General features: G+C 41.3%; 1 protein-coding gene across 5 annotated transcripts in view; it reads right to left on the bottom strand.

The window, feature by feature from the left end:
* STARD13 (StAR related lipid transfer domain containing 13) overlaps positions 1–25,111 on the bottom strand; it is a 286,742-nt gene that overhangs the window by 17,518 nt on the left and 244,113 nt on the right. For all 5 annotated transcript variants that reach the window (XM_077781433.1, XM_021541945.2, XM_021541944.2 and 2 more), the window contains 6 exons: positions 19,522–19,593; positions 17,421–17,502; positions 10,514–10,577; positions 4,304–5,682; positions 2,671–2,844; positions 413–572 (listed from right to left, as the gene is read on the bottom strand). In XM_077781433.1, coding sequence (XP_077637559.1) covers positions 413–572; positions 2,671–2,844; positions 4,304–5,682; positions 10,514–10,577; positions 17,421–17,502; positions 19,522–19,593 — 1,931 coding nt within the window. The remainder of the gene's footprint in view (positions 1–412; positions 573–2,670; positions 2,845–4,303; positions 5,683–10,513; positions 10,578–17,420; positions 17,503–19,521; positions 19,594–25,111) is intronic.

Here is a 25,111-nt window from a genome sequence, read left to right as displayed (position 1 = left end):
ATAAAACCTTTTGTACCATATCTTGTGAAATGGTGAATGCAGTTAACCCTCAATGGCAACAATTAAGCATAAGCAGTACAAATACATTTAGAAGTGCGAAGTCCTGATCCCTTCCCAGGTTTCATTCAATATACACGAAGATCTCAAAATGTTGTTTGAAGCAGAGTGTGGTATACAAATCAGCAGGACTGTTACAGCTACAGAATTTCAACAGATTAGCTGGATACAAATCTCAAAATGGAAAACTTTTAGTTTTGGCCCCAGATATCAAATCACCAGAGGAGATCAAGGCCCAACATGAGAGATTATAATTTTCAAATAATCCCGGCACTTAGTACAAAAATGGTCACTGGTACTTGCTTAAAGTGGCTTTTCATAAAAAACCAACAAGTCCATGGAGTAAAGTTCCTACCTGGTCTAGACAGTTGCTCCGTAGGTAGCGCAGGGCTTGTTGGATGCTCTGGGGAAGAGGCTGCCCTGTTCTCTGAACGTGAACTATCAGGGGCACACCAAAGACATTCTTGTCCTTGTAGTCAGGGACTTTCATCCTCTTCATGAACTTTGGCACAGACCTGAAAATTAACATGAACAGACTGCATGAAGAAATCAGTATTTACACACCTTCTGAGTAACACTACTGACAGAAATTGGTAACTGGGTAATTTTAATAAAGATGGCAAAATAATGTTTAATGCACAATACACAGACACTTTACAATTGACATAATTGATTAATTTCTTAATGTCTATAAGTCGATGGCCTCAAATGCACAGCATTACAATCAGTTCTAACAAGAACCTTTTACTACTCAGGTGTCAGCCAGCTGAAGCCAACAGGTTTAAAGCATCTTTTAGGGACTCACAGGAATGGCGAGTGGAGAGGGTATCTGAGGGAAAAGGAAGTTCAGTCTTCTAACATGCTGAATGATCTTTGTACTACTAGTTACACGATTTAGTATTTCTACTGACTAAAACTCTACAATAATAAATGATGGTGGGAAATCCCTATGTGTCAGATTACTCCCTTGTGTTATATGATTTATTATTTATTCTAGTTGAGTAACTTAAGTGAAGCTGGTGAGCTTGCTTTCTTCAAAAAACTATGATGAAAACAAGAACCAACTGGATTCCCTTTTTGGGAGTCATGACTGCCACAGAATTAAAATTAAAAAGATGAATATGACCTGAATGTGACTAAGAATTTTGTCATCTGTGTGGGAAGAAGTAAAAACTCATTTTAAATTATCTACTGAAGAAGTACAGTGCGTAACTATACAGCTATTTACAGTGCCTCTCTTAAAAATCCTTAGAGACTGATTATAAAAACTGAAGGAATAGCTCTCAGGATGAAAACCTTGTACAAACAGTAGGGCCTAGAATTTGCTGTATTCTAGTCTGCTTGTTTGAAGTTGGGTAAGGTGAGATTCATTTCAGCGCACATGCCAACTAGCCACAGGGAGTGCACTGAAGGAGAGCAGTGAAATGGGGATTAATTTTACTGAATTTTAGTTCCCTTACAGAGATTTAGAAAAAGTCAGCTGTCTGGACTATCTCTATACCCACTCTAGAGATAAACACCTCTGGAAGGTGACCCAAACCCTCAGCCTTGGATATAATGGGTTGCTTTGGGGTTGCCTGTCTTTTTCTTCTGACAACAAACAGCCAATCTGACCTACTCAGATTAGATTTATAACAGATTACTATTTTAAATTTTCCTAATGACTGATGTCAGTGAGGTGAATCTCACATGTATCAATTGTATCTATTTTTCCATTTCTAAGGGAAGACTTGTCTTAACATAGCTCACAGATCAATTTAGTGGGATTTTGGGGAGGTGCTTGCCACATAAAATTGACAATATAAATATCAAGTCATACTTCACCTGGACTGGGTGCCTTAGTGTATTAGGGAAAGATTCTGTCATCCTTTTGAATATTTCCCAGATAATTTTATTCTTTGTCAGATTCTGTCATCCTTTTTGATTATTTTCTCAGATACTCTTATCCATGCCCATTTCCATTTCTGGTGTACCTCAATCTGTGGGGCCCACCAGGGTTTTTATACCATGAAACATGCAGGTTTCTGCAGCCAATTGCTAGAGAAAGAGCCACATAGTGAGCATTCACATCTATGTGTGCTTCCCTCTACTCCCTGAGTGACCAGGTAGCTGTCACAGCTGACAGGGCTGCAAGCTCCCTCTAACACAGGTCCAGGCTTAGGCCAAGGCCTGCATCTTTGATTTCTAGAGAAAAGTCCCACAACTATCTTAACTCTTCTTTTAAAGCTCAAACAAAGCAATATCAAACACATGAAGCAGCAGCTGTTTCTTTTTGAATCACCAAAAGAATACTGGGTAGGACTTAGTGTAAACTTTTCCTACTTTGTAGTCACTCTCTCCTATTCCTGTTTCTTTTTCTGGAACTGCAGCATTGTTCAAAAGGCCAGGGCAGTCTCTCTGTTAGAGCTCAGGAATTAAGTCAGATTCTCAGGATCTATTTCTCACTTTGCCAATGAGCCACTAGGCAGCCATGGATAATAAGGGCCAGTTTCAAATCCCACACTTGAAGTCAACGGTTCCTTCTAATTGCATTTACTAACCAACAAGAGTAACAGAATTAGGAGAAATTATTTTCTTCTAAAAAGTCTCTTCCCAGTTACCAGTGGCACTCACCAGGTCCAGCCATGTTTGTTTGACATGGAGTACTTTTCCATGATGGCAGTGAGACGAAGCAGAGAGAATTTTTGCAGTAGATTCAGCTGGGCTGCTGACTGGTTGCTGATGTGAAGCGACGCAATGGAGCGGCTCAGGCGATGAGAGACTTGGAAACTTTGCCATCGTAATTGCCTTTAGCAAAAGAAATGGTAGAAAAATCAGAGAACTGCTTTGGTGGGGCAAAAAAGATGGTGTACTGTGAGATAGGGCTGGGCAATGTATAAAGCATACATAAACACACACATATGTGATGGCTTGTGGTGCAAAAAGAAAGAAAATGTCCTTGGAGATAAATACAACAATTTAGATAATCTCTTTAATTTCAGAAATGCCCAAGTTTTGTCATTTTAACATTAGATTCATAACTGCATCCACTTATGAATGGGTCCTCTCCATATACTTGGGGAAGCAGTGCTGCCTGCTATGGTCTTTAGCCCACACACTTCCAACAGGATGTGGGAGGTTTAGAGACAAATGTTCTTTGCCTGACTCAGAACTGGTATTTGATGCCTAGTCCCTCATCTCTCAGGGGACTGACCTGACCACTGAGGTATTTGGAGATGAGGTTCTCCAAACTGTTTAAATGTTGAAAGATTTTTTTTTTAAAAAAAGGATTAAACCCTGTGTCTCCTTGTCTAGAAAGACAACCACCAAGCTACTGAACCATTCACATATTTTTAGCCCAATGCACTTTCTCTGTATACTGGATTCATCAGAAAAAAAAACCCTAATTTTATTTTCTTGTTTCACTACGTATAAGTTCTAACACAAATTCTAAAAAATTTGCCACTGCTCATTTACTCAATAGTTTCCTCCAGTCCACTTTCACTTTTGTGGTGGTGGTGAGCAAGCACAGGCAGCAGCAAACCATGGCATGGCAGAGTCCTCTATGAGGGTGTGACAAGGCTGGCAGCAGATCAGTATTATCAGAAATACCAGTATCAGAAAATACTAGGTATGTTCTCCCTGCTTTTGCACTTACAAAGCTACCCTACATACAACGGTTTAGACCCACAAAAGCTCTTGCCCAGGACCATTGGTACTTGGCACAACAGGAGCTCATCACTCTGACTTAAAACAGGTCTGCAAATTATCAAAAAAATTCCACTTTTCACTTTATTAAGAAGGAAATCATTCATCACAATTTCATCCCACCCACGTAAGGGGCTGGGGCAGCATAGGGAAGTTCTCTTTGAGCATAAAGGGGCACATTTTTAAAGCAGATCAGTGCATTAAAAAAGTGCATAAAGCTACAGATTCATAAAGATCTGGGTGCATAACTTAGAAGACAAATTAAAAATACATCCTACAATATATACAGGGTCCTGCTATGTAATCAATGGATCAAGGGATAAAGAATGTCTTAGTTTGCTCTATTAAACCAATTCTGCATTGATTCCATGTAAGAATATTGCAGCAGGATGTCCCTTCCCTCAAAATCCCACCTTTCCTTGGGAAATCCCCATCTCCATGCAGAATGAACACTACTGTTATGGTACCCTGTGCCTTCTGACTCCTAAGCTGAGAACCTCCGCTTAATTAAATTGTATTTCACAGTCTGTGGATTTGTATACAAAATTTTGCTGCTTACCTGCTTGGCCTTGTGAGTGATGCTCCCACCCCAGAGTCCCTCCTGTCCCTAACACCAGTGGCTTCGGATTCATTCAGGGATGTTCCATCTCTGTCCATGTCACTCGGGGTGGTCCGGCCATCGGACACAGAGTTTCCTTCAAAATCGAGAGTGATCTGTGTAGGCGACTGGAAAGGCAATGATGGGGATTCACTGACCGACACGTCGCCAACCGGCAGACCTGGCAACACCTTCTTTGACCAGCCGTCTACCACCTCCTGCAGTCCATTGACATGTTGCAAAATGTCATCTAACTGAGGAAAAAGGACATCTTTCTCTATGTCCAGGAGGTCCCCAGTACTAGCATACAAGTGGGAACCTGGCACATTGTCATAAATACTAATTCTGCTCTCTTTAGGACAGCAAGCCATCAGTCCGGATTCCTTTGGAGTAGAGCAGTTCTGCTTTCCCAAAGAGATGCTGCCCGTCCTCCAGTTTACACTGTTACTGTTGTCTGTAGGTGAGAGGCTTTCGATAGAAAGTGCCTTTGGGAAGGTCCCCGGTTTGTGATCCTTGGGAATGTGCACAACCAAGTTCTCCTGGGAATGAAATTCATTTTTGCGGTTTTGGTCCACCACCTGCCGTAAGGCTGTTCCTGCCAGAACATCCAGGTCCTCCAGGTACATCCCACCTCTCTTGTTTGCTTCGTGGCACTTGCGTTCCTTTAGACATGGCGTGCTCACTCCACTGCTGCTGTTTTCGGACTGACTGCTGTCACTGCTGGATTTGGCAGAAAAGGGAAGCCCTCTTTTGACTGAATCTTGCCCCAAATTTTGAAGATCGCCATTGACTATCTGTACACAGTGCATGTCTTTCAAGGATTTTGGCTCAAACTGGAGAACCGGTCCACTGATCTCTAAAGGACCTGTTCTTCCCGAGCCTTTCAGTTTTCCATGCACGGCTTTTGCTTTTAGTGTCTCCATGCGTTTTAGAAAGGTTTTTGCTCTGGCTCGTGTTGGATTTTCATTCTTCAGGCCGTCCTTGGGGGATGGGGCGGTGTTTATTGTAGCAGAGTCCTGCAGCAGGGTGCTTTCCACATCATGATGGGCAGAGCAGTCGCAGGCCTCCCTGGCAGTGCTGGTGGTGCCAGATTGGCTCCTGCTGTCACTGCCCCCACTGCTCTCGCTGTGAATTGATGAGAGCTCAGGTTCACTCAGATCTGTAAGGACGCTCTCACTGCTTGTCGTGTTTTTCATTTTAATGTCCCCAGAAGAGCCATGTCTGTCAGATCGGTGAAGCAGAGTGTCAATGTCGTCCACCCGAGACCATCGTTTGCTGGTTCTTTGGAAAGTCCATTTATTACTGATAGCACAGAGATCTTCTTCATCTGAATCTTCACTCTGGGAAAAAAGCAAGTGGCACATGTTAAAATTGTGTGCTTGAAATTGATATTTGAATTAATGCGATTGGGCTGCTCCAGGTGAGCAACAGGCAGCAAAGCCTCTCTGAGCCAAGTTTATGGAAGACTGGTCATCAGTCCTTTCATAACACCATCTTTCATTTAGTTGTAAAGACTGCAAACATCTTAACAAGAAAGAAATAAAAGCCTGCTCCATGTTAGGAATTCCACTGATACCTCTTGGCTTCTATGGACTGCCTGTGCACTGAATTGTATAGGGCTGATGCTCACAGTGACTGTTTAGGAAAAAAAATAATGTTTTGAAAGGCCAAAGTAAAGGAATCCTGATTTGCAGGGATGGTGTTAAGATACACAGGGTAAAGACAGGGGAGTAGCTGGGTACTACAGCAATGTGAGCTATTTAAAAATCCAAGACAGCAAATATCTGGTGCTGCACGTAGGTTTGCAGTGAGAGCTAAATAAACATCTATAAACTTCACAGGCCAGATACATCTAACAAGATTTATGTTTCAGGAATATAACGACAGATAAATAATCATGATGCTTAAAATAACAATAAAAAAATACTTGGCAGTATTGCTTAGGGTGTGTCTGAGTGCAGGCAAAGGAGAGCAGAGAAGGCAGCCATGGAGATGTGGGCAGGAGGAGCAGCCAGGCTCAGGCTGGCATGGGACAGCCTCTGCAGCTGAGGTGAGCTTTCCTACAGTAGGCAACCACCATCATCACTGCTGTCATCAGTAGAGGCACCCCAAACTTGATAACCTGCAGCCTGCCCCACTGTCTCTGGCTTCTCCTGAGGCAGCAGCACCCCACAGCCCTTCCTGGTCTAATCCCTCAGCCTCAGGCAGGCAGAGCCGTGCTTATGTTTAGGAGCTACTCTGCAATGCAGAGAACGTGTGCCTTGAAAGAAAGTTAGATAAAAAACCTCACCCTATGACATTTTTCTCATCTGTTTGATCATACAAAAAAAGATACATCTTCAGCATGAAGCCCACAGTTGCTAATGAGTACCATTTTCATGACTTTGAACTGGACTTGTACTGTATTATTCTTGTGCATTTGTTTTAAAGCAGAACAAACTAACTTCACCTACATGACATCCAAACAGCTCTTCACATTCTTGGAAGCAGTATGAAGGCAGTAAAATATGACAGGCTGTCAGACTAAAATGAGGTGCTAAACCAGAAAGACTATTTTGGGACTGGAAAAATTCTCATTTTAAAAGTCTATTATTAGAAGTATTTTTATATGAAGTTTGGATGGTAAAGTTATCTCCAATCTCTGACTAGATCTTTGCTGGCCTGTCTAATTGAAAAATGTAAACCAAATTTTACAAGAGCACCCAAAACCTTAAATAATGTGAAACCTCAAAAGCTGGAGATTGGGATCAGCAGTGTGCCAGGTCTCACTGATGCCATAAACTTTTGCCAGTTTATCACTTCAAGTCAACCAGATGTTTTAGATCATGTCCAAACCATAAAATAAAATATAGCTGTGAAATTTTGGGTTTAGGCATCCCTCTTTCTTTTGTTAACATTGAGGTGTGCAGTGCTCCCGTGAGTTTACAGGAATGAATGGAGATCCTCATTCTGTGGCTTGTTAAAGAGAAAAATTGGGCACTTCATAGTGAAGTATGAGGGAAGGGGCTAGAAAAGGCTAATAATTCTGCTTTGGCCATTTTGTCTGCAGGGAAGAAATGGCACTTTAGACAGTTCTACCTTTGTTTTACCTCCACAGCCTGTTGTATGCATATATGGACCAAAGGACTGCATAGCCTCAGGAACTTAAAAATCCATTTATTGTGGTCTTAGTAGTGCCACAAAGTGGATATTTAAAAAACCGCAAGGGTACGTACTTTTAAATATTTAGCAGTGGTAATTATATCTACAAAGCATATCACTGCTGAAGCGTTGGTGGCACCAGCCAGCAGGATAAACATATTTTTAAAATTTGTTCTATATTGCAATATGCCAAAGGGACCTTAAGGAAGACTCTTGGCTGACACAAATCCCTGTATCTGCACTGACATTACTGTATGAGCTGACAGGATTTAGCCTGTATTTTCTACAAGCTGGAATCGATTAAAGTAGCCAAAGAGGTAGAGACATTGCAAAAAACACCAAGAAGAAAGCACAGAGCAGAAGACAGAAATAAAAATAAATGCAGTGGTAAATATACTTTAAATCTAAAGTTTGTGGGGTTTTTATTTTGTGGGATTTTTTTGTGCTTTTGTTTTGTTTGCTTGTTTGTTTGAGTTTTGTTTTTTGCTTTTTTTTTTGTTTGTTTGTTTTGACAAAGTAGAGATGAACAGAAATGGATATTGGAAGTAGAAAAGTTTTCCCTCTAACCACAGCAAAGACAGGATTACATTCTGCCCAAGAATCACTTAGAAAGTACAGAAGCTTTTCAGTGTCAAAATTTGCAGCTCAATTAAATAAAGGCTGTGTTTTGGGTTCCTTTTAATTGATAAAGAAACATGCATGTGTTTCATCAGAAGCAAAATCAGGCAAATATGAAATGAAATATCTGGATGCTGAGATACTGCTATGGTGACTCACTACAAGTTCAGCTGCACCATGAGTCCTATAACATATTGTGCTTTTCTTTTGATTAAATCAAGAGAAATTCAGGAAGCCATGAACATCCTGAATGACCCACTGTTCATGTCAGATATCTGAGTGTCCTGACAAATGAAACTGTCCAAAAAAAAAAATGTTGAGAGCACTTAGGCCACCCACGTGTCACCAGCTAGGGAGACCGCAGATCAAGAGAAGGTCTGAAAGCAATGATTCATCTGACACAGGCAGAGGAGACATTTTGGAACAGTGACTGTATATTTCTACTGACCTGGGGTGAAATCAAGTGCACAGCTTTGGAGCATATTCAAAAGTCCAGTTAATACCATTATGTTTGGGAAGATGAGAAGGGGCAAGTTTCTTGAGCAGTGACTGGTAACATTTGCCAAAGAGAAAGAGGTTTTGATTCACAGATTTGTCACAGCTGATTTAAAATAGTACAGCTTTTTGACTGAGGGTGTACTTGCCTGAAATACAGAGGCATGATAACAAAAGGCATATAGTGGATTTATTTGCAGTGGAATTCTGCCACATTTTTCCAGCTGGGGGCAGGAATTCTCATAAATCGACAGCTGCAGAAGGCAGTTAATCCAAAGGCTAATCTCTGTCTGTCCAAATCGCTTACGGACATATTTGCAACACATACATAAGGATTTCTGTTTGCATCTTGATGAAGCCAAGGGAAGACAGCAGCCAAGGGAAGACAGTGGGAATGGTCTGGGTGGGAGAGTGGGCAGCAGGGAATGCTGATGCTGAGCTGTCTTTCACAGGAACCTTGCCTGGCAGCTTGCTTGGCCATATTTTTGTGAATCACTCAAGCAGCTGTGCTAGTCGTCTGCATACCTGCTATGCTGAAGCTCCAAAGCAGGCTGATTTTGCATTTCATTGTTCAGATCACCACAGAGACTATTAGGAAAAGCAGTATCTACAGCAATAAATGGATTTAGTTTGGTGATCAATTTCAGACCCAGTTTCTGGCTTTTACATTTCCTCCTGTCAGCAGGCTCTCCCTCTTCTTCTCTCACTCACATTCTCCTCTACTTTCAGTTGCTCTGTATCTGTGGACTAAAATCTCCTCCAAGTCCTCTTTGGCTACATTTTTCTGTGCTCAGCTTCTCTGTGGCTTTGTTGCAGGTATGGACCCAAATAGCTTCTGTCCCCTAGAAAAAGTACCAAGTAGGGCTGTGTCTCTTCCACCACAAATTAGTGGTCATTTGCAAGGAGAGCAGCTGAGGACTTCAATCCATTCAGAGCAGGGAGGAGTGGCAGCAAAAAATTAATGAAAAACCAACATAACAAAAAAAAAACCCTCCCTTTTTAACACAACCTAAAATCCAAGACAAAAAAACCCCAACCCCATATGCAGTGATGAGAAGTCCCTGTAGCTCCAGGGAATGGACAAAATAGAAATTGAAGAGGTTAGTACACAGAAGAACAAGCAGACATGAGTCAAAGCAGGATATCTGGACATTAAAACCATCCTCTGTTCAAGTTCCCTCAAACACTGAATAGAGTAGGATGAGACTGAATTTGCAAAGACATCAAAAATGCAGCTCTTGGAGTCAGTTTTTAAAAAGCACTAGAAAAACACTCTAAGAAGGAAAAACAGGAACCAAGATTTCTCAGAGCTGACAACTACTATTGTATAACATTCAAGGACTTTGGGGAATTTATGACCAGAAAACCAAACATTCAACAGTTAATGCTGGACATGTTACAAAACTCTCAAAATCAACAAACTGTTTCTGCAGCCCTCACTGAAACCCTTTACTCTCAGATAATTCCCATGTTACACAGGAGCTTGTAAGGATGACAGAGTTTATTTTCAAATTCTTAACTGGGAAGAAGTCAGTATAAGAAACAAAGAAAAGCTGTTGTTTTCATCTCAGCAGCTTCCATTTTTTCTGAGCAGGATTTTCCACTGTGTACTCTTTTGACATTGACAAACAAGCCAGTCTAATGAAGCTTTACTATCTTTTCACCCACTAACTTTAATTGTACACATGTAGAATTTAAGTACTGTGTGAGCCCTTCTAACACACCTAGTATTTACTCACAGTTTCTATTCTATTTATAATTTCAAGATTTAGCAATTTACATTATTATGCATCCAGATAATGCTGACATGCAAGTTCAAAGTAAAATAAGTCACTTTTATGAGCATTATTGAATTAAAGGCTAAATTGGGGTTGTCTTATCACAAAAGCCAGGGTATATTTATTGAAGTTCCCTTACCTTTTTTCTTTGGAAGTTCACATCGAGTTTCATTGAGGCGCACTTGTTCAGTGTGTTCAGTCGTCTACAGGGCAAAGCAAATTCAAAAGATTAGCAGTCTCTGACTAAAGGGCATGATTTTTTGCAAGTTCAAAACATGTTCTCTTATCTTACTGTAGGGTGCCAACCACATATAACAGCTTCAGAAAGGATTCTGGTCATCTATTCCAGCTATACGACCACTGTATGAAAAGGAATCCTTAATTTCACTTTACTTGACAGCTAGGTTTGATAGATTGCTTTTTAATTTATAGACATTTCTGTACTTAGCAAAGGAAAAACTATAAACAAACACCTGTGATAGCTGGGGAAATGACAAGAGAGGGAGGTGAGTTGCCTTATGTAGGCATAACATAATTGGTCTAAAATGGGGATTTCAAAGCACTAGTGAAAGACCAAATAAAAAACCAGCTGCAGTTCCTCACTTCTGGAAATTGGCACATCTTTAAAAAAATTGACATAACAAACCGCTAGCTGCTACTTATAGTTTTTCCAAAGCCAATAGTTTATTTTCTCCTATCTGTGGATCTTACACACAGGTTAACACACCCAACATGTAACAAATCTAACATTTTAAAATAAATATTTTTAGCTATTTTTGACCACGTTTATACTGATATTACCAGAGTCTCTGTAAGGCTTCTTCTCCTTAAATCCAAGTCTATCCTGTGATGACAGTGAGTTAAATGACTGTGTGTGTGTGTGTGTGTGTGTGTATGTGTATGCCCTTGTGCAAGGACAGCCAGAGGACAAGTAAACATGCTCTTTCAATATAGAACCTCCTGTGGTAATGATAATTGATTTGGTTTTATTTATACTTAAAGATCCTGATACATGAAACTGTCCAACTTCTAAAAGCAGAAGCTTAAATTTAAATATGTTTGACTTTGAAAATTTTCCATATCTAGGACTGAATTTCAAAATAAAGGGAGGCAGAGTGAGAGAGCCACATGCTCACAGCACTCCTCTTTTGGCTGCTTCCATCTCCTGTGTCTTTATAGGCAACACTTGTCTCTGTTGCTTTTGGGGTGCAGGGAGAGGCCTCCAGTTTCTAGAACTTAACATTTGAAATGCATGTGATAAGTTACAAGGACACATGAAAAAAGTATGAGATCAATAATATAATCTCTCACATAACGTAAGAAGATTATGGCATTAACATATTCCTCTGCAGAACTTCTAATATTAGCATACCTTTAAAATTACCACCACTAACAAAGAACAGACCCACCAGATGTGGATCTTCCTTCAAAAAAAAATCACCTGCTCATTTGTAGATCAAATATTCCTCCCTAAGTCAAGCCAATAAATCCGTTATGCTGCATCAGAAAAGTCCTGTGCTTGTGGTATTAATTTGGGTATAAGATATGCACAAGCACACCCTGAATGCATGATAGTAATGTTGAAATAAATTCCAGGGTTTGTGGCTGTGCAGCTATATCTGCAGCCCTCTGCCCACAAATCTTCTTCTGGGATTACATCTATTATTGCAAAACTCCTCTTTTGCCCAAACACAGAATTTCTCAACCCAAAGTGGTGTTTTCTTGGGGCCCTGAGGCTGAATAATGTTCAGTGCTTCATTTGAGCACAAAATGTTTAAATGTGTGTATTGATATCAATTCCAAGTATGCAGAGGCACATTTTTCAAAGGACTCCAGCCAAGATTTCTGTCTTTGGGGACAGCTTCCTCTTAGTGCTGAATATTGGCTAATATTGGAGTCCCTGCACCTCTTTGTCAGCTGGCCTGTCCTGAAGGGAAAAGTCTAGCTACATTTCCACACTTGTTCCACCAAAACAAAAACGACTTTTTACTGGGTGCCAGGGAGTTCAACCCCAGGTTTTAAATTCATCCCTCTGCAAAACATTGTCATGTTTTTTTGGGGCTTTCACAGGGCTGTAGAATGATTTGCCAGTGAAATTACAGAATTAATGATCATATTTGTGAATTTGTCTGGTACTAACAGCTCAAATCAGTGTCAGTCTGTTTCAGCTTTTTTTGTCTTGTTGATGTGCCAGTGGTGGCAGAAAGCTTTTCTCATCAGTTTAAAGTCATCAGATGACTGACAGCTAACTCCTCAGCAAATCTTTTGAAAAGAAAAAAATCCAGAAGTTTCTGCTACAAAGGTTGTCACCAATGTCACAGTTGAAGTGAGAGGAGCACTGCACTTTTATGTGACTGCTTAAAAAACATGGGAAAAGAATTCCTGTTTGTAATGTTAACAAAACACAAAGTCTGGACTTGAGAAAAGGCAGGGGAAAACACATGAAATAAACACAAGAGAGGTGGCTATATAAAACCCAAATAATCTAGGATGCATTTGAAAGTGTATCTAGAAATTTCTGCATTGTTCAGGGAAAGACTGCAAAACGTACTACAGCAGGTGTTTCAGTGATGTTAATTTTATTTCTTCCCTAGAACATCAAAGGTGGTTTAAGACTTTGGAATAATTCTTAAAAAGCCAGCAGAAATATTCAGGTGCCCAAACAGATGTTTCTGGTACTATTTTAAATCCCCTGGAATATCAAGCTTGGCCTTTAGCTGCTGCAGGTACCTCCAGACAACACATGGAGAAGTCTGGACTATCTGAGGAGATTTAAGATGGCCATAGACACAAGTCCTTAAGGCTTTGACTCCCAACCCCAGTGCTGTAATTGTTAACTCTTATGATAGAAGTTCTTCAAAAGCAGGAAATCTCTAACTTTTTCATCCTTTACAGCACTGAGCAGTGTTTTCAAATAAATACAAGCTTGTAGCGATGCAGGCTCAGGCCAGCTGGAAAACCTTGTGGGGGACCTGTTGTCCTGCTTTAAGAGCAATCCAAGTAAGAGAGGGCAATCCACGGGATAGGGAGACAGCTCTGAAGTGAGTTTGAGTTCCTGGTGGATCCCTGGACCTGTTCTGCAGCTGCTTTCAAGCAGGTGTTTTGGAATGCAGCCATGAAGGAGAGACATCATGGGGAGGACAAGCACGGACAGCACAGTGTCTCCTGCATCAGCAGATCAGCAAATTCCCTCTCTTATGGATTTTGACCAGGAAAACATACTGTGTGGTTCTGTAAATGCCTTTCTGAGGGATCCACAACATAATTTCTTTATTTTACTTTTATTCCTAACCAAGTTTAGGTGCTACATACACATGTCCGTGCCTGGCTTCTTCTGGTGCTGTCAGCTTTGGGAAGAGGACATCAAGCTCTTGATGCTGGGCTTTGCTGAGGTCTTTACACTGAGTAAGAGTCCTCCCAGCACCAGTAGGGCTGGTGTGCAAGGCTGGCACTGGCATGTCCCTGCTCCATCAGTTTTGTGCATTATCCAGTCCTGTCACCTTTTTATCATGGCTGCCACTGAGGGAGTCACCTTGTAGGCTCCAGGCTCACATGAGATAAGTAATCTCTTCTGGAAGTCAGTGGGAGCCATTCTGCTGCCTCCAGAACAGGGCTTTCTGTCCTGTATGGGGAGAGTCAGGCTTATTCCCCAACAGCACTTAGAGAAAGAGAACTCAGCAGATGGTACTGACTGCACACCCATTATTTCCGAACTCTGATGGGAGGATGTCCCATCCCATACAGCAACTTTCACTTTGTTTGCAAGCTGTCTAAGAGATAACAGTGATGGAATAAAAGGCTGCTGGCTGCTTGGCACAGCTCAAATTTTAAGAGCTTGGTTTAGGGAACTACGTATCAAACTGTTGTATACTTGTTCTTCATGTTCTTAGTCACTGTATTTACGTGAATACAAAAAGTACAATGTGGCTTGGCTTCTCCTTCTCACCCTCTTATCACAGCAGCCACAAGAGTTCCCAGAGCAAAATTGGTTGCTGCTATTTTGGAAGTGACACAGCTATAAAATTTTCATGCTCAATTATTGTTTTGGCAGGATGACAGTGTTTGCCTGCAGATTGCCTGACAATTCTCTATTGTTCATTACTCAATAAAATCTGAGTGGAATCACTTGATAGATACGCCTCTAACCCAAAGGCCTCAAATTTGGTTTTTACTCTGCCAAATTTTCTTATTATATTATAAACAGCAGGAATGTTAGAATATCTCAAAAAGGTCACTGAAATCTTTTACAACAGGGAGTCTTAGACTTTCTGACTAAAATACTACCAGCTGCCTTAAAAAAAGGTTCCTCCTCATTTGTGCCTCGTGTTGTCTGGTATACTTCAATGCCGTAGGAAAACTGATTATAAAATGAAATTGAGAGTCTGATTTCAACCCACAAGAGCAGAGAAATTCAGTGCTTATGCTATTACTATTCAGAGCTAAAACTGCTCAAACTGATTATCCATGCTGGCATTTCAGCTTCAAAATTATCTTCCAAAAAGAAATGAGAAGCCCATTTTGTTCAGCACTATGTGCTGAATGCACTATTAGTCAGTGTGATGGCTTGGTCACACATAGCTTTAAGGGCATCTTTGAATGTTAGAAGAATGGAAGTTTGACTGCCAACCTGGGAATCTGCACACAGAAATAATAACCAACTTTTTAACTTTCTCTTTCCTCAAAGTGCATCACAGCCTGCAGCTCTCATGTGGTACATTGGCATGCACCTTGCAGTAACACCATCGCAGAGCAAAGGAAGGGCAGAGAACTGGCCACAGTGGTCAGCTGAGCTGTGAGAATTTCCATTGCACTGGAAAACTTGGAAGATGCCGTTTTGATAGCTCATAGAGTAACAAAGCTGGAACTGGGGTCAGCAGCTGACACTGTTCACTGTTTCTGATGAATTTGAATCTTGGCATTTGGTACAGTAGCTTTTTACAGCTTGCTTTCAGTGAAGGGGTTGAAGCTGCTGAGTTACATGCAATTAAATGTCTGCAATCTGAAAACATAACCTGTACATAATACTTGTATTTCTAATATTATGAGGAGCTATTAATTTTTAAGATCTAAGCTGTTTAAAAGCTCCCAACAAAAATTCGAGTAAACAAGTGCTGTCTTCTGAGTAAAATAATTACAGAAGAAGGTGTTACAGAGTCATAAACCCATTTATCTTTAAAAGGTGGAAATATCTGTGCCTATGCTTTTTCTGTAGGTCCTTTGATTTAGGCTAGTATAAAGCATTTTTTCCCATAAGTGCATCTATCTAGCTCCTTGTTAATTTTCAAACCCTCATATTTTAATAAAAGAGGAAAAAAAAAAACCCAATGCAACCAAATCTCTAGCTTCTCAGCTTGTAAAATAATCCTCATAAATATATCAACATAGTGTAACTGAAGGCGTATCTGTGTGTCTATAGAAAGGCTGGAGGAGCAAGAGATGAGCTGTTCCCCTTTTTAGATGTGTAGGTGTTGGATGTCTGATGACCATAACTGTAACAACACCATTGCCAATTACTTCAAAGAAGAATGATTAGGGACCATCACAGAGCTATGAAATTACTATATCTCACTGTTTTCTCTCACAAGAAAGGGGCAGGAACTTACATAGTTCTTGCATTTTTAATGGTCCTTCAATTTTGTGAAGGGCAGAGGGGAAGATATCTCAGTCTCCTATCTCTATCACTTTCCAGTTCCCAAACTGCAGCAAAGTATGTCTTCCATCATGCCAGACTGAAGCGGGGGGATATACATATGTATGGGAAGAAGGTATCTCCCACACAGCAATCTCTCTCAGCAAGCAGCACAGAACAGCAGTGGATCAAGTCTGCAGTTAGTTCTGTTCTCAGACATATGTGAGAGAGATCACTGGAGAATCCAAGTCTTTCCTACTGATTTGCCTTCAGAAACAAAAGCTATTGCACAGAGAAAGAGAATATTCTGTTCCCCATAGCCATAACAGACAGCATGAGAAGCAACAGGTCTCACTTGCAGCAGGGGAATTTTGGAAAAGCAATCTGACAGCTATGCCCAGAAACTACCTGGATGTGTCAGGAAGGGGAGCATAGCCTGGGATGGAGTGGTGGACTGGATGAAGTCTCTTCCCAGACGTATTTTTGGTGATTCTCAGAAACCTTCTCTGCATTCCTCCACCACAAACTCAGTAATCCTTACAATGTACAGTATGATGTGGAATAGCATCTCCTAAAGCCATCTCTGCTGACTTTAGCTGCAGTTGCAGAAGGGGAAATAGAGTCTTGTCCAATTATCTTGATGTTGGTGTTGTGAAAATTTCCATAACATGTAATGAAGTCTGCTTGGTTAAGGGCCAGATGCTCCTTTGTCCTGACTTGAAGAGGAGAGGAGCAGAACTTGAGCTGAGTGCAGGGGAAAGAAGAGGGGAACAATGTCTCTGCAATGTGGTTTTGCAAAACTGCCACAGAATTGCTGTGTCTTGAGTCCTGGGGGACAGGGCTTGAGCAATGCAGTACAGTATATTCACCACAGAGTATAAAAAGCAAGATAAACAGCAAACACAGGACCGCTGGGAGGGGCAAAGCACAGATCAGTTGTAGCATTTGTACTGCTGGGGGGTCTGTAGTACTGGGTCTGGTCCCACTTCTATTACTGGTGCCAAATGAGAGTACCAAGGGAATCACAGCAGCATGAAAACCATGCCTGCTGCCAGAGAAAAGGGCTTGCTGAATTCTCTGCAATGAAGTTTCATCTTTTTTGCTGGACTTAGATGTAAGAGTTACTAATGTGCAACTCAAATTCAGGGTTTGCTTGCGCTACTGCTAATTCTTAGAAAGCATCTGTTTCAAATCCATTGGATTTAGGTCTTCTCAAATTATGTGATGCTTTCTGTGAGTGTAGTGGTCTCCTACTGCAGCATCTTCTGTAAGAGAAATTAACTCAGAATGGTGGCATTATAATGCTCATCACTTAATGCACCTGGACAAGCACACACCTCAACTGCTACTATGCCAACAGTTAAAAATCATCTTACGCTATTAAATTATCAGAAAAGAAACTTGGAGTGCTATTTACCTGCAAAGAGGTTCTACAAGGTCCTTGTCAAGAAAATCATGATCTTTCTTTACTGCAGCAATGTCAATGGGAAACTGGGAGTCTGTAAAAGGAGACACAATATTAAGATGGCTGCTTGCTACTCAAATGAAAATAAGTTGTCTACATTTAAATTGTTTTGCATGTGCTTGCTCACTGAAATCTAGTATGAGCAATTTCACTAGGCTCTGGTTCCCTTCCAGCTGTATTTGTGACCCTTTCAGACACCACATTGGGTTTTTTTCTGTTAAAGGTACAGCTGAATGTCCATTGCATTAGAGTGACAGCAAAACTATTTCATTTTGGCTTTAAAAAATACTCAACTATTAGCTGTTAATTTTAGGACCTTGCACAAATGGATGAGATCAGGGAATTACCACCACGCTTACTTTACATGAGCAACAAGGTTTTATCTTCTCATTACAGTGATTTAATGAGTTATTTGCTAGATAGACTTGCCAAAGCCCCAGAAATACTCTGTGCTTTTTGTTTTTAAAACAGATCCAAATAACAGTGATTTCAGACAGAGGGTTACTCAAATAACAGACAAAAAAAAACCAACTCTAAAACAGAATTATAATCCCCAATATTAGCTAAAAAGCCAGAATAGCATGCTGGAAGCTGACATTTGCAATGAAAAGCGACACAGCTCTAACAGTGGGATGGGTTCCAGTGCTGGGGCTGCTCTCCAGACTGCTCTGCCATCCTTAGGTACCTCAGCAGGATGCCAGGATACAGGAACTTCAGCCAGCATTTTTAGACACCGCTGCTCAACACTGACATAATAGATGCCTGTGAAAAGCACCTTGTTTTCAGAGATGTAGACTGTCTAGAGCACATATTGACTGCATGGGAACTGTTGGAGCCCAGCACAGGTTGTTTTTTGGAGAGAACATCCTTTTGCATTAAGCAGGCAGCAGGCGCTCCTTTCCCTGGTGGAGTCAGTATGTGACATACTCCTAATACAAGGCAGACACAAAAGTACTGCTGGCTACCCAGGGACTGTGCTACATACACATTTGTGTCAGTTTTGGTCTGGCAGGCTTATTAGTCTTAGTTCCTTGCTGGATTTAACAGAGTCTGCCTGCTTCCTGTGGAGCCACCTGAGCATCTCTGAGTGGTGCTCCTGTCCCCAGACACCTGAGCAGCCCAACAGGACCCAGCACCTGAGCCCTGATGGAGCTCAGCTGGCCATGGGAGTGTCCTCAGCATCCCACGTCCTGCCATTCTCAGCCCCACGAGGGGAGGGATGGCATCCGAGCTGACTCCCTGCAGACTTGGCTCTGACCCATGAGGCTCCCTGGCCCTCATTCCATGAGTGAATCTGTGCTGCCTCCAGACTCATGCTGACCCTGGAAGGTGTCCAGAGGTGTTTGGCAGAGCTGCCTTTCAACTAATAAGCCCGAGTGGGCCTGAGCTGGGTGTCTCTGGCAGGGAAAACATGCACTTTGGGAAAACGAAGCTCAGTTTCCCTCTCAGCATTGAGCTGGGGAGAGCAGAAAAAACTCAGCTCCAGTCCCCAAACTACTGTGGAACACAGCAGCAGTGCAACTACTGGGTCTGCCCTCTGGAACACTCCTTCCCTGGGCATGAACTGAACACCTAGGAAGGGGACACCACCATTTGCACTGAGGTAGCACTGAACTATCAGCTTTTCTTACTTTGCAAATGTGAAGTGCAACTCAGATTATTAATTTTTGGTAACTCTGCAGAATTTTCAGTCTTACTTCCGTCATGATTGAAATTTTCAATAACTTCTAGTGTTTTAATCTTATTTCAGGCACGCTTCAGAAAGCTTTTAGAAAATAGACTCATGCTTTTACATACTTTGTAGTTGTTTTTGTTAACCTTTGAGGTTTACACAAGCTATGTTCCCCCACCCCCCCATTTTTTTTTAACTTCCCATGGTTACAAGGGTAAGAATCTTTTCTTTATGCACTAGTATGACTCCAGCAGCTGAGGCTTTGTGAAGCATCGAGCCATGGCCATAACTCAGTCAAATGTGGAGTTGGCTGACTGCAAGCTCTCCTGGCGAGGGCCCAGTGCACTTTCAGAACTGCACAGAGGAGAAAGACCTACTTACCCTCATAGAACTGAGCATATTGGGGAAATCCAGCTGCACGTAACCAGTCACACGCTTCCTTTGCTTCAATTTCTGAGCAAAAAGAGGAAAGAGAAAACAGTTTACACTTTGTTATTTTGAATTAGAAGTTCTTTCAATTACAAAGAAATAACAAAGAAATTTGGTAGGACCTATTTGCTGTGACAGTACTGTCATCACTCTGAATCACACTTTATAGCATCTAAAGAGAGTCCCTCTAATAAACCTGCCTGTCTCCATAGGACACTGGTGTGCACAAAGCCACTTGGTGGCTGGGACCAAGTGTTAGCCATCTTCTTGCAGCAGAAGTTGTTCAGCCAGGTTTGTGGCTTGGTGATCTACCTTCCCCCAAGGGTAAGTTGCTGGTAAGATATGAAGGTAGAGCAGGGTGAAATGGGGTGACAGGGAGCAGGCACTGTGTTCTTTCCTGTTCTGACATTTCTTACGGAGCAGAATGCAACATGAAATCCAAGGAAATCTCTGCCAGGAAAACCCCGGTGCAGGTTTCATGATACTGAAGGGACAATTGCAGGGGCATCTCCATTTTTACCAAGCTCCATGGGCTCACATTCTGGAAAGCATCATGCTGGGTCCAGCTCTGCCCAGCACCTGTACTGCCTGCATGTGCAGCTGCTCCCAGACCAGCTGAGGGAATAGGTGAAAACAGAGGCTCATCCACACAAATGTGGGTTTCAGAGCAAACCTGGGAAACACCTCTTTGCTGTCCAAACCTAGATCAGGATCTACCACTTGAACAGTTTTGGTTTACAGGATCAAAGTCAAAGCACATATCTGTATCTCTTGCATTTGCAAAACACAAAGAAACACGGCATGCAGGTGTTGAAGAAAACAGATATTTTATGTTACATATTAATCAACCTGAATGAACCAGTCAAGAGTTTTGGCACATTTGTGGTTGTAAAATCTAGACAGCCATAAAACAAAACCCTAACTATAAAGCAAACAATGGAACTGGAAGAAGATGATCAGGCTCAGTTGCTCTTCTGCATATTTTGCCTTGCATGTGAAAAAAAAAATCCAGTTGTAAATCACTTTTCTACTAAAATGCATTTTTATAGGTAAGGTATGCTGTCGTGAACTTTTGCCCATGTAATTCTGTTCAGATCACTCATCATTCCCTTAATGACTTTACCCACTGAAGCTCACTATAAAATCTGCTTTGAATATACTCTGCAGTGTGTGACCTGCACACCTTTCTGATCCCCAAAATATGAATCACACCAGCAAATTTTGTAGCAGAAATCAAAATTCAGAATGCAAGGTCTATGTATCCAAAGTTCAATATCCCAAAGACGATTAGACAGCCAAGAACAGCAACACAATGGTCACAATCATTAGCAGTGCTGAAAAGGATTTACCACCAGGTCTTCATTTGCTTTGACATTAGTTCATGTCAAGGCCAAAAAATGGAGTATGAAAGTACATTCAGTTCTTAACAGTGCACAAAAGAATAAGCAGCTTACATAAAACGTGGCTCTCACTACAGCACATCTGTGCTGAAAGCACATCTCTATTATGTTCCAGTTTGACTCTTTCTATTAAATGCTTGGAAAAAAGACAAGTCTTTATACTTTTTTTCTTTTGCTTAATTCAATCTCATGAAACACAGACAAATCAATCCCATTTCAAAATGTATTTTACAACTCAGAACAGCTGTACGTACATTCTAGCTTCATCTGGCTTGGAAACACAACTGACAGAGGCTGTGGGTGATGGAGAATGCTACCATTTAATGCTCTTATACGCTTATCATATTTCAATGTTTTTTTGCAGTTGGCTGCTCAGAGGAGCTTGCTAAGAAATATTCTTGCAACCCAAACAAGATCTAAAAAATCTCAAGTTGCAATGGGTGAGTAATTATGGGGAATAACTAAGAAAGTAGATCCCACTCTTCTCTGAGGTTTTGTTTTTAGTTTTTTTGTGGTGTTTTTGGTTTGGTGAGGTCGTTCTCAACACACTGTATTCAGTCAAATATCACTGATTGATTAACTTCTGCCTTCAAAACTTTGTGTCTTCCATGAAGGCATTTCTGGGGAGTATTTTATTTTCTGAATGACTACCTCAGCCTTGAGTAAGATTTGCTAATCTTCCAGGATACTGAGTTTTAAGACAAGTATCAGTTCCCAGTTCCCTCCCATATCTCTCTTTCTGGTCTTATTCAGAGTACAGCAGGAAGTATAGAAGTCACCAGGCTGCTGGCACAGTCCAAAACACGCCTTTGCTCATACAAGTGTGTTCCTGCTGGCTAAGGGCATCTGTTCCAGTCATTCCACTCTTGGTCCCTCCTACAGTTTAGGTGAAAAGGCACAACAAAGGATTCGCTCCTCAGCAGACATCAAAGGTGATTTATACTATTTTGCTGTGGGCATGTAATCCAAGTTATAGTTCAGAATGCAATATAGATGCTTTTATTACTGCATACTGCAATGTTTGAACAATAATTTGACAGGCTAAGTTTAACCTTCTCGTTTTGTGTGCATATCCTAATATTTGCTTTTTCTTACTTCATAGTGAAACATTAGTGAGGACTTTGGGAGGAGATGTGCAGCACCAAAAATACCTCAGTGGCTCTGTCAATGGAGGGTGGCAGAAATACTTTTAGCAGCGTTGTCCCAGTTCTGTTCCCACGTCCAGGCTAATACAGGGGTTTGATTCTGCCTGCAGCAGATGGTGTCTTGGTGCAACACTGAAGGACTTGGAAACCCATGTGTGTTCACAGGTGGCACCAAAGCTTTTTGTCAACAGCACAGAGAAGAGCTGTCATGGTGAGAAGACCAATTTCAGAGAGGACATGGCTCAAGGCTGGCAGGAGGCACAGTTCCTCCAGCTCCTACCAGAAGCATGTGAGCCACCACTGACCCACAAGCAGCATCTCCCTTGGCAGGACCAAAAAAGCTGCTTGCCCCAGCACACCTGATGGTGGGTTTGTCCTTATGCACTACTGTTCCTTCTGCTCTGTGGCTGGAAAAAAATGCCAACTGCTTTCCACCTGCTTGGGCAGCAATTAAAAACAATCATTAATTATTAAGACTAGATAATAATTTAGTCCCAAATATTGGCAACTGTCAGTATGTCTCACAGGACTAGAATTCTAAGGAGTTTTTTCAGTTTCTAGTTGAAGCTTGGAAGAAAACAAATTTCTCTTTTCCATTTCATTTTTCTACTGGTAGTGAGTTATAATTCAGAGAAAAATGAGGAGAGAGGTTCACTCAGGAAATGTGACAAGTATTCAGGGCACAGCTGGGTCTTGGCTTTGAGTCCATCTTCAATATTAAACAGGTTTGATCTTGTCTCCCACAAAGTGGGTGGCTCTGGCTGTTCTGGGGCTGAAATGGAGACAGTTGTTTGCCATCTCTTCTGCTCTTCCAACACTTTCTCTGATTCTTCACAAACTGATTTGTTTCTGCTCAACACCAGACAGTATAGCAGCCAGCTGCCACTGAAGGGGACATCCTTGCCCTGCCTATCCAACGCCAGCTGGCTGCTTCTCCTGCTTCCCTTTGTGCCACACCAGCTCCTGGCTAACCCTTAGAGACCCAGCTCAACCCCCATAGCTGGTAGAAAACTAACCCTCCAAAAGTAGGAATGGTCTACTGTTGGATTAGCAAACTGACTCAAATCCTCTAAGGGTTCTGTTTAATCTACATTAACTGGATTTTAACAAGCTCAAGAAAGCCAAACCAATGGAATAGTCCTTCCTGCATGAAAGAGCACAGGAGAATTAAAAAGCCTAAATAGTCTAAAAAGTTGTTTAGTGAAAAGCTCTGCCAGGAGAAACTCATGTAAATAATTTCATTTTCTGGCTTGGAATCTTATCACCATCTACAAATATCAGTGCTAAGATCTAGTTACTATAGTCCTTTCCTTTTACCTGTCTAGATATCAGTATTTCATCTTATTTCTGCCTTTCTGCCATTGTCTCTTCTGTCTTCTGTTTTGGTGTTTCTCTCCTTTTTTTAAACTACATTTTTATTTAAAATGCAGATGTCTCTTTGCACAGTGCAGTGGAAGATTCAGCAACTAGAATAAATAAGGTACATCATTATCCCATCTATTGTGTTTATGTCAACTTTATGTGAAACCTTTATTGTTTACCTTCTGTAACAAATCACTGTTAATGTTCACTTTAGTATCCCTCCTGTATTGCTCTCCACTTAAATCTAATTTACAATATTCAGATAAAATATCTAGGAATGTTAGAGAAAATGATTAATCAATTAATTGGAAAGAAGTGCATTTGACTGTGGAGTCACATCAGTGAGCAAGTGGTTATTCTGGTTACATCAACTGTTGGTCCTTTCTTACTCTTTCCTGCAAGAAGAGGAAAACTGTTGGGATGACTTTGTGCTGTATCTTCCAGAACAAAATTCTAGCCTACCTGGCATTCCAGGGTCAGTTTGGAGGCTCAGCTCAACCCAGAGTGGTAAAATGCCTTTTCCTCTCAAGAACTGCTGCAAACCTCCATGAAAGGTAAACCAGAGAATATTCCTGGGGTGAAAACACTAATGGTGTCTTAGACCTGAGGCATGCTCCAGGCAGCTGTAGACACTCAAACTGCCTTGTCTCACAGGTCCTGGTACAACCCTTGCAATGTCACCACCCCGATGTCTTCCCAGAAGAGCACTCTTGAGGAAAGATGATTTCTTTGGAAAAATTCAGTTCAGGCTGAAGCTGTATGAGAACAGCTCTAGCATGTTTCAGCTTCTTGCAGCTCAGTCTGAGATACTGCAATGGCTGCCATTACTCCCTGGCCCTATATCTCACAGTCTTCAGGATATTTATCTGTTTTACTCTTCTTATTTTACAGATGGGGATTTACAGCACTTCAGAAGTACATAAGCAGGTTAGAGGTAAGGCTGATGGGAATTAGATGCCTGACACTTATCTGGCCATAAAAATAGGGTTATGCCACTCCTCAGTTACCCTTAGCTGTCTCATCCGGACAATCCAAATCCCAAATTTCTGATACTTAAATGCATCACTCTACCATCCTTCTGCTATGATGTACCACTAAAGGCTGACAGGTTTCCACTGAGTGGCATTTGCAAAGCTTCTTCAGAGCTCTGAAATTAGATTACAGTAGGGTATAAGCATGCTAAACTGGAAAGAATGTGAATAAATTTGTAAATATGAGAAAAGATGACTTTTCAACTCACATAGGAAATTCACAGCAAAACAAGAGCTCACATGTGAGCAACCTAGTCTATTGAAAGGTGTCCTGCCCATTGCAGGGGGGTTGTAACCTGAAGGTCCTTTCCAAGCAACACCGTTCAATGATTTTATAATTCCATGATCTACAGCTTGCAAGGAGCAGGTTAATACCTTAATTACTGTCTTATCACCTCACTTCACTAGTGCAACCAGCTGGTGTAGAACATGAAAAAATTGTCATATTCCCTAAGGAAAAATCCCTGTGCAATTTAATAAAGACAGATTTTCAGGAACCTTTCATGCTTTTAGATAGAGGTTTAATGGTTTACCCCATTCCCATCCACTCTGTAGGGCTTTTCCAGAATAATTCCAATAGTAATGCAACAGGAACTGTACCATG

The sequence above is a fragment of the Lonchura striata genome, chromosome 2 (genome assembly GCF_046129695.1).
Source record: "Lonchura striata isolate bLonStr1 chromosome 2, bLonStr1.mat, whole genome shotgun sequence".
Lineage (NCBI taxonomy): Eukaryota > Metazoa > Chordata > Aves > Passeriformes > Estrildidae > Lonchura > Lonchura striata.
The sequence above is the reverse complement of the archived record's forward strand: the minus strand, read 5'-3'. Positions and strand labels throughout refer to the sequence as shown.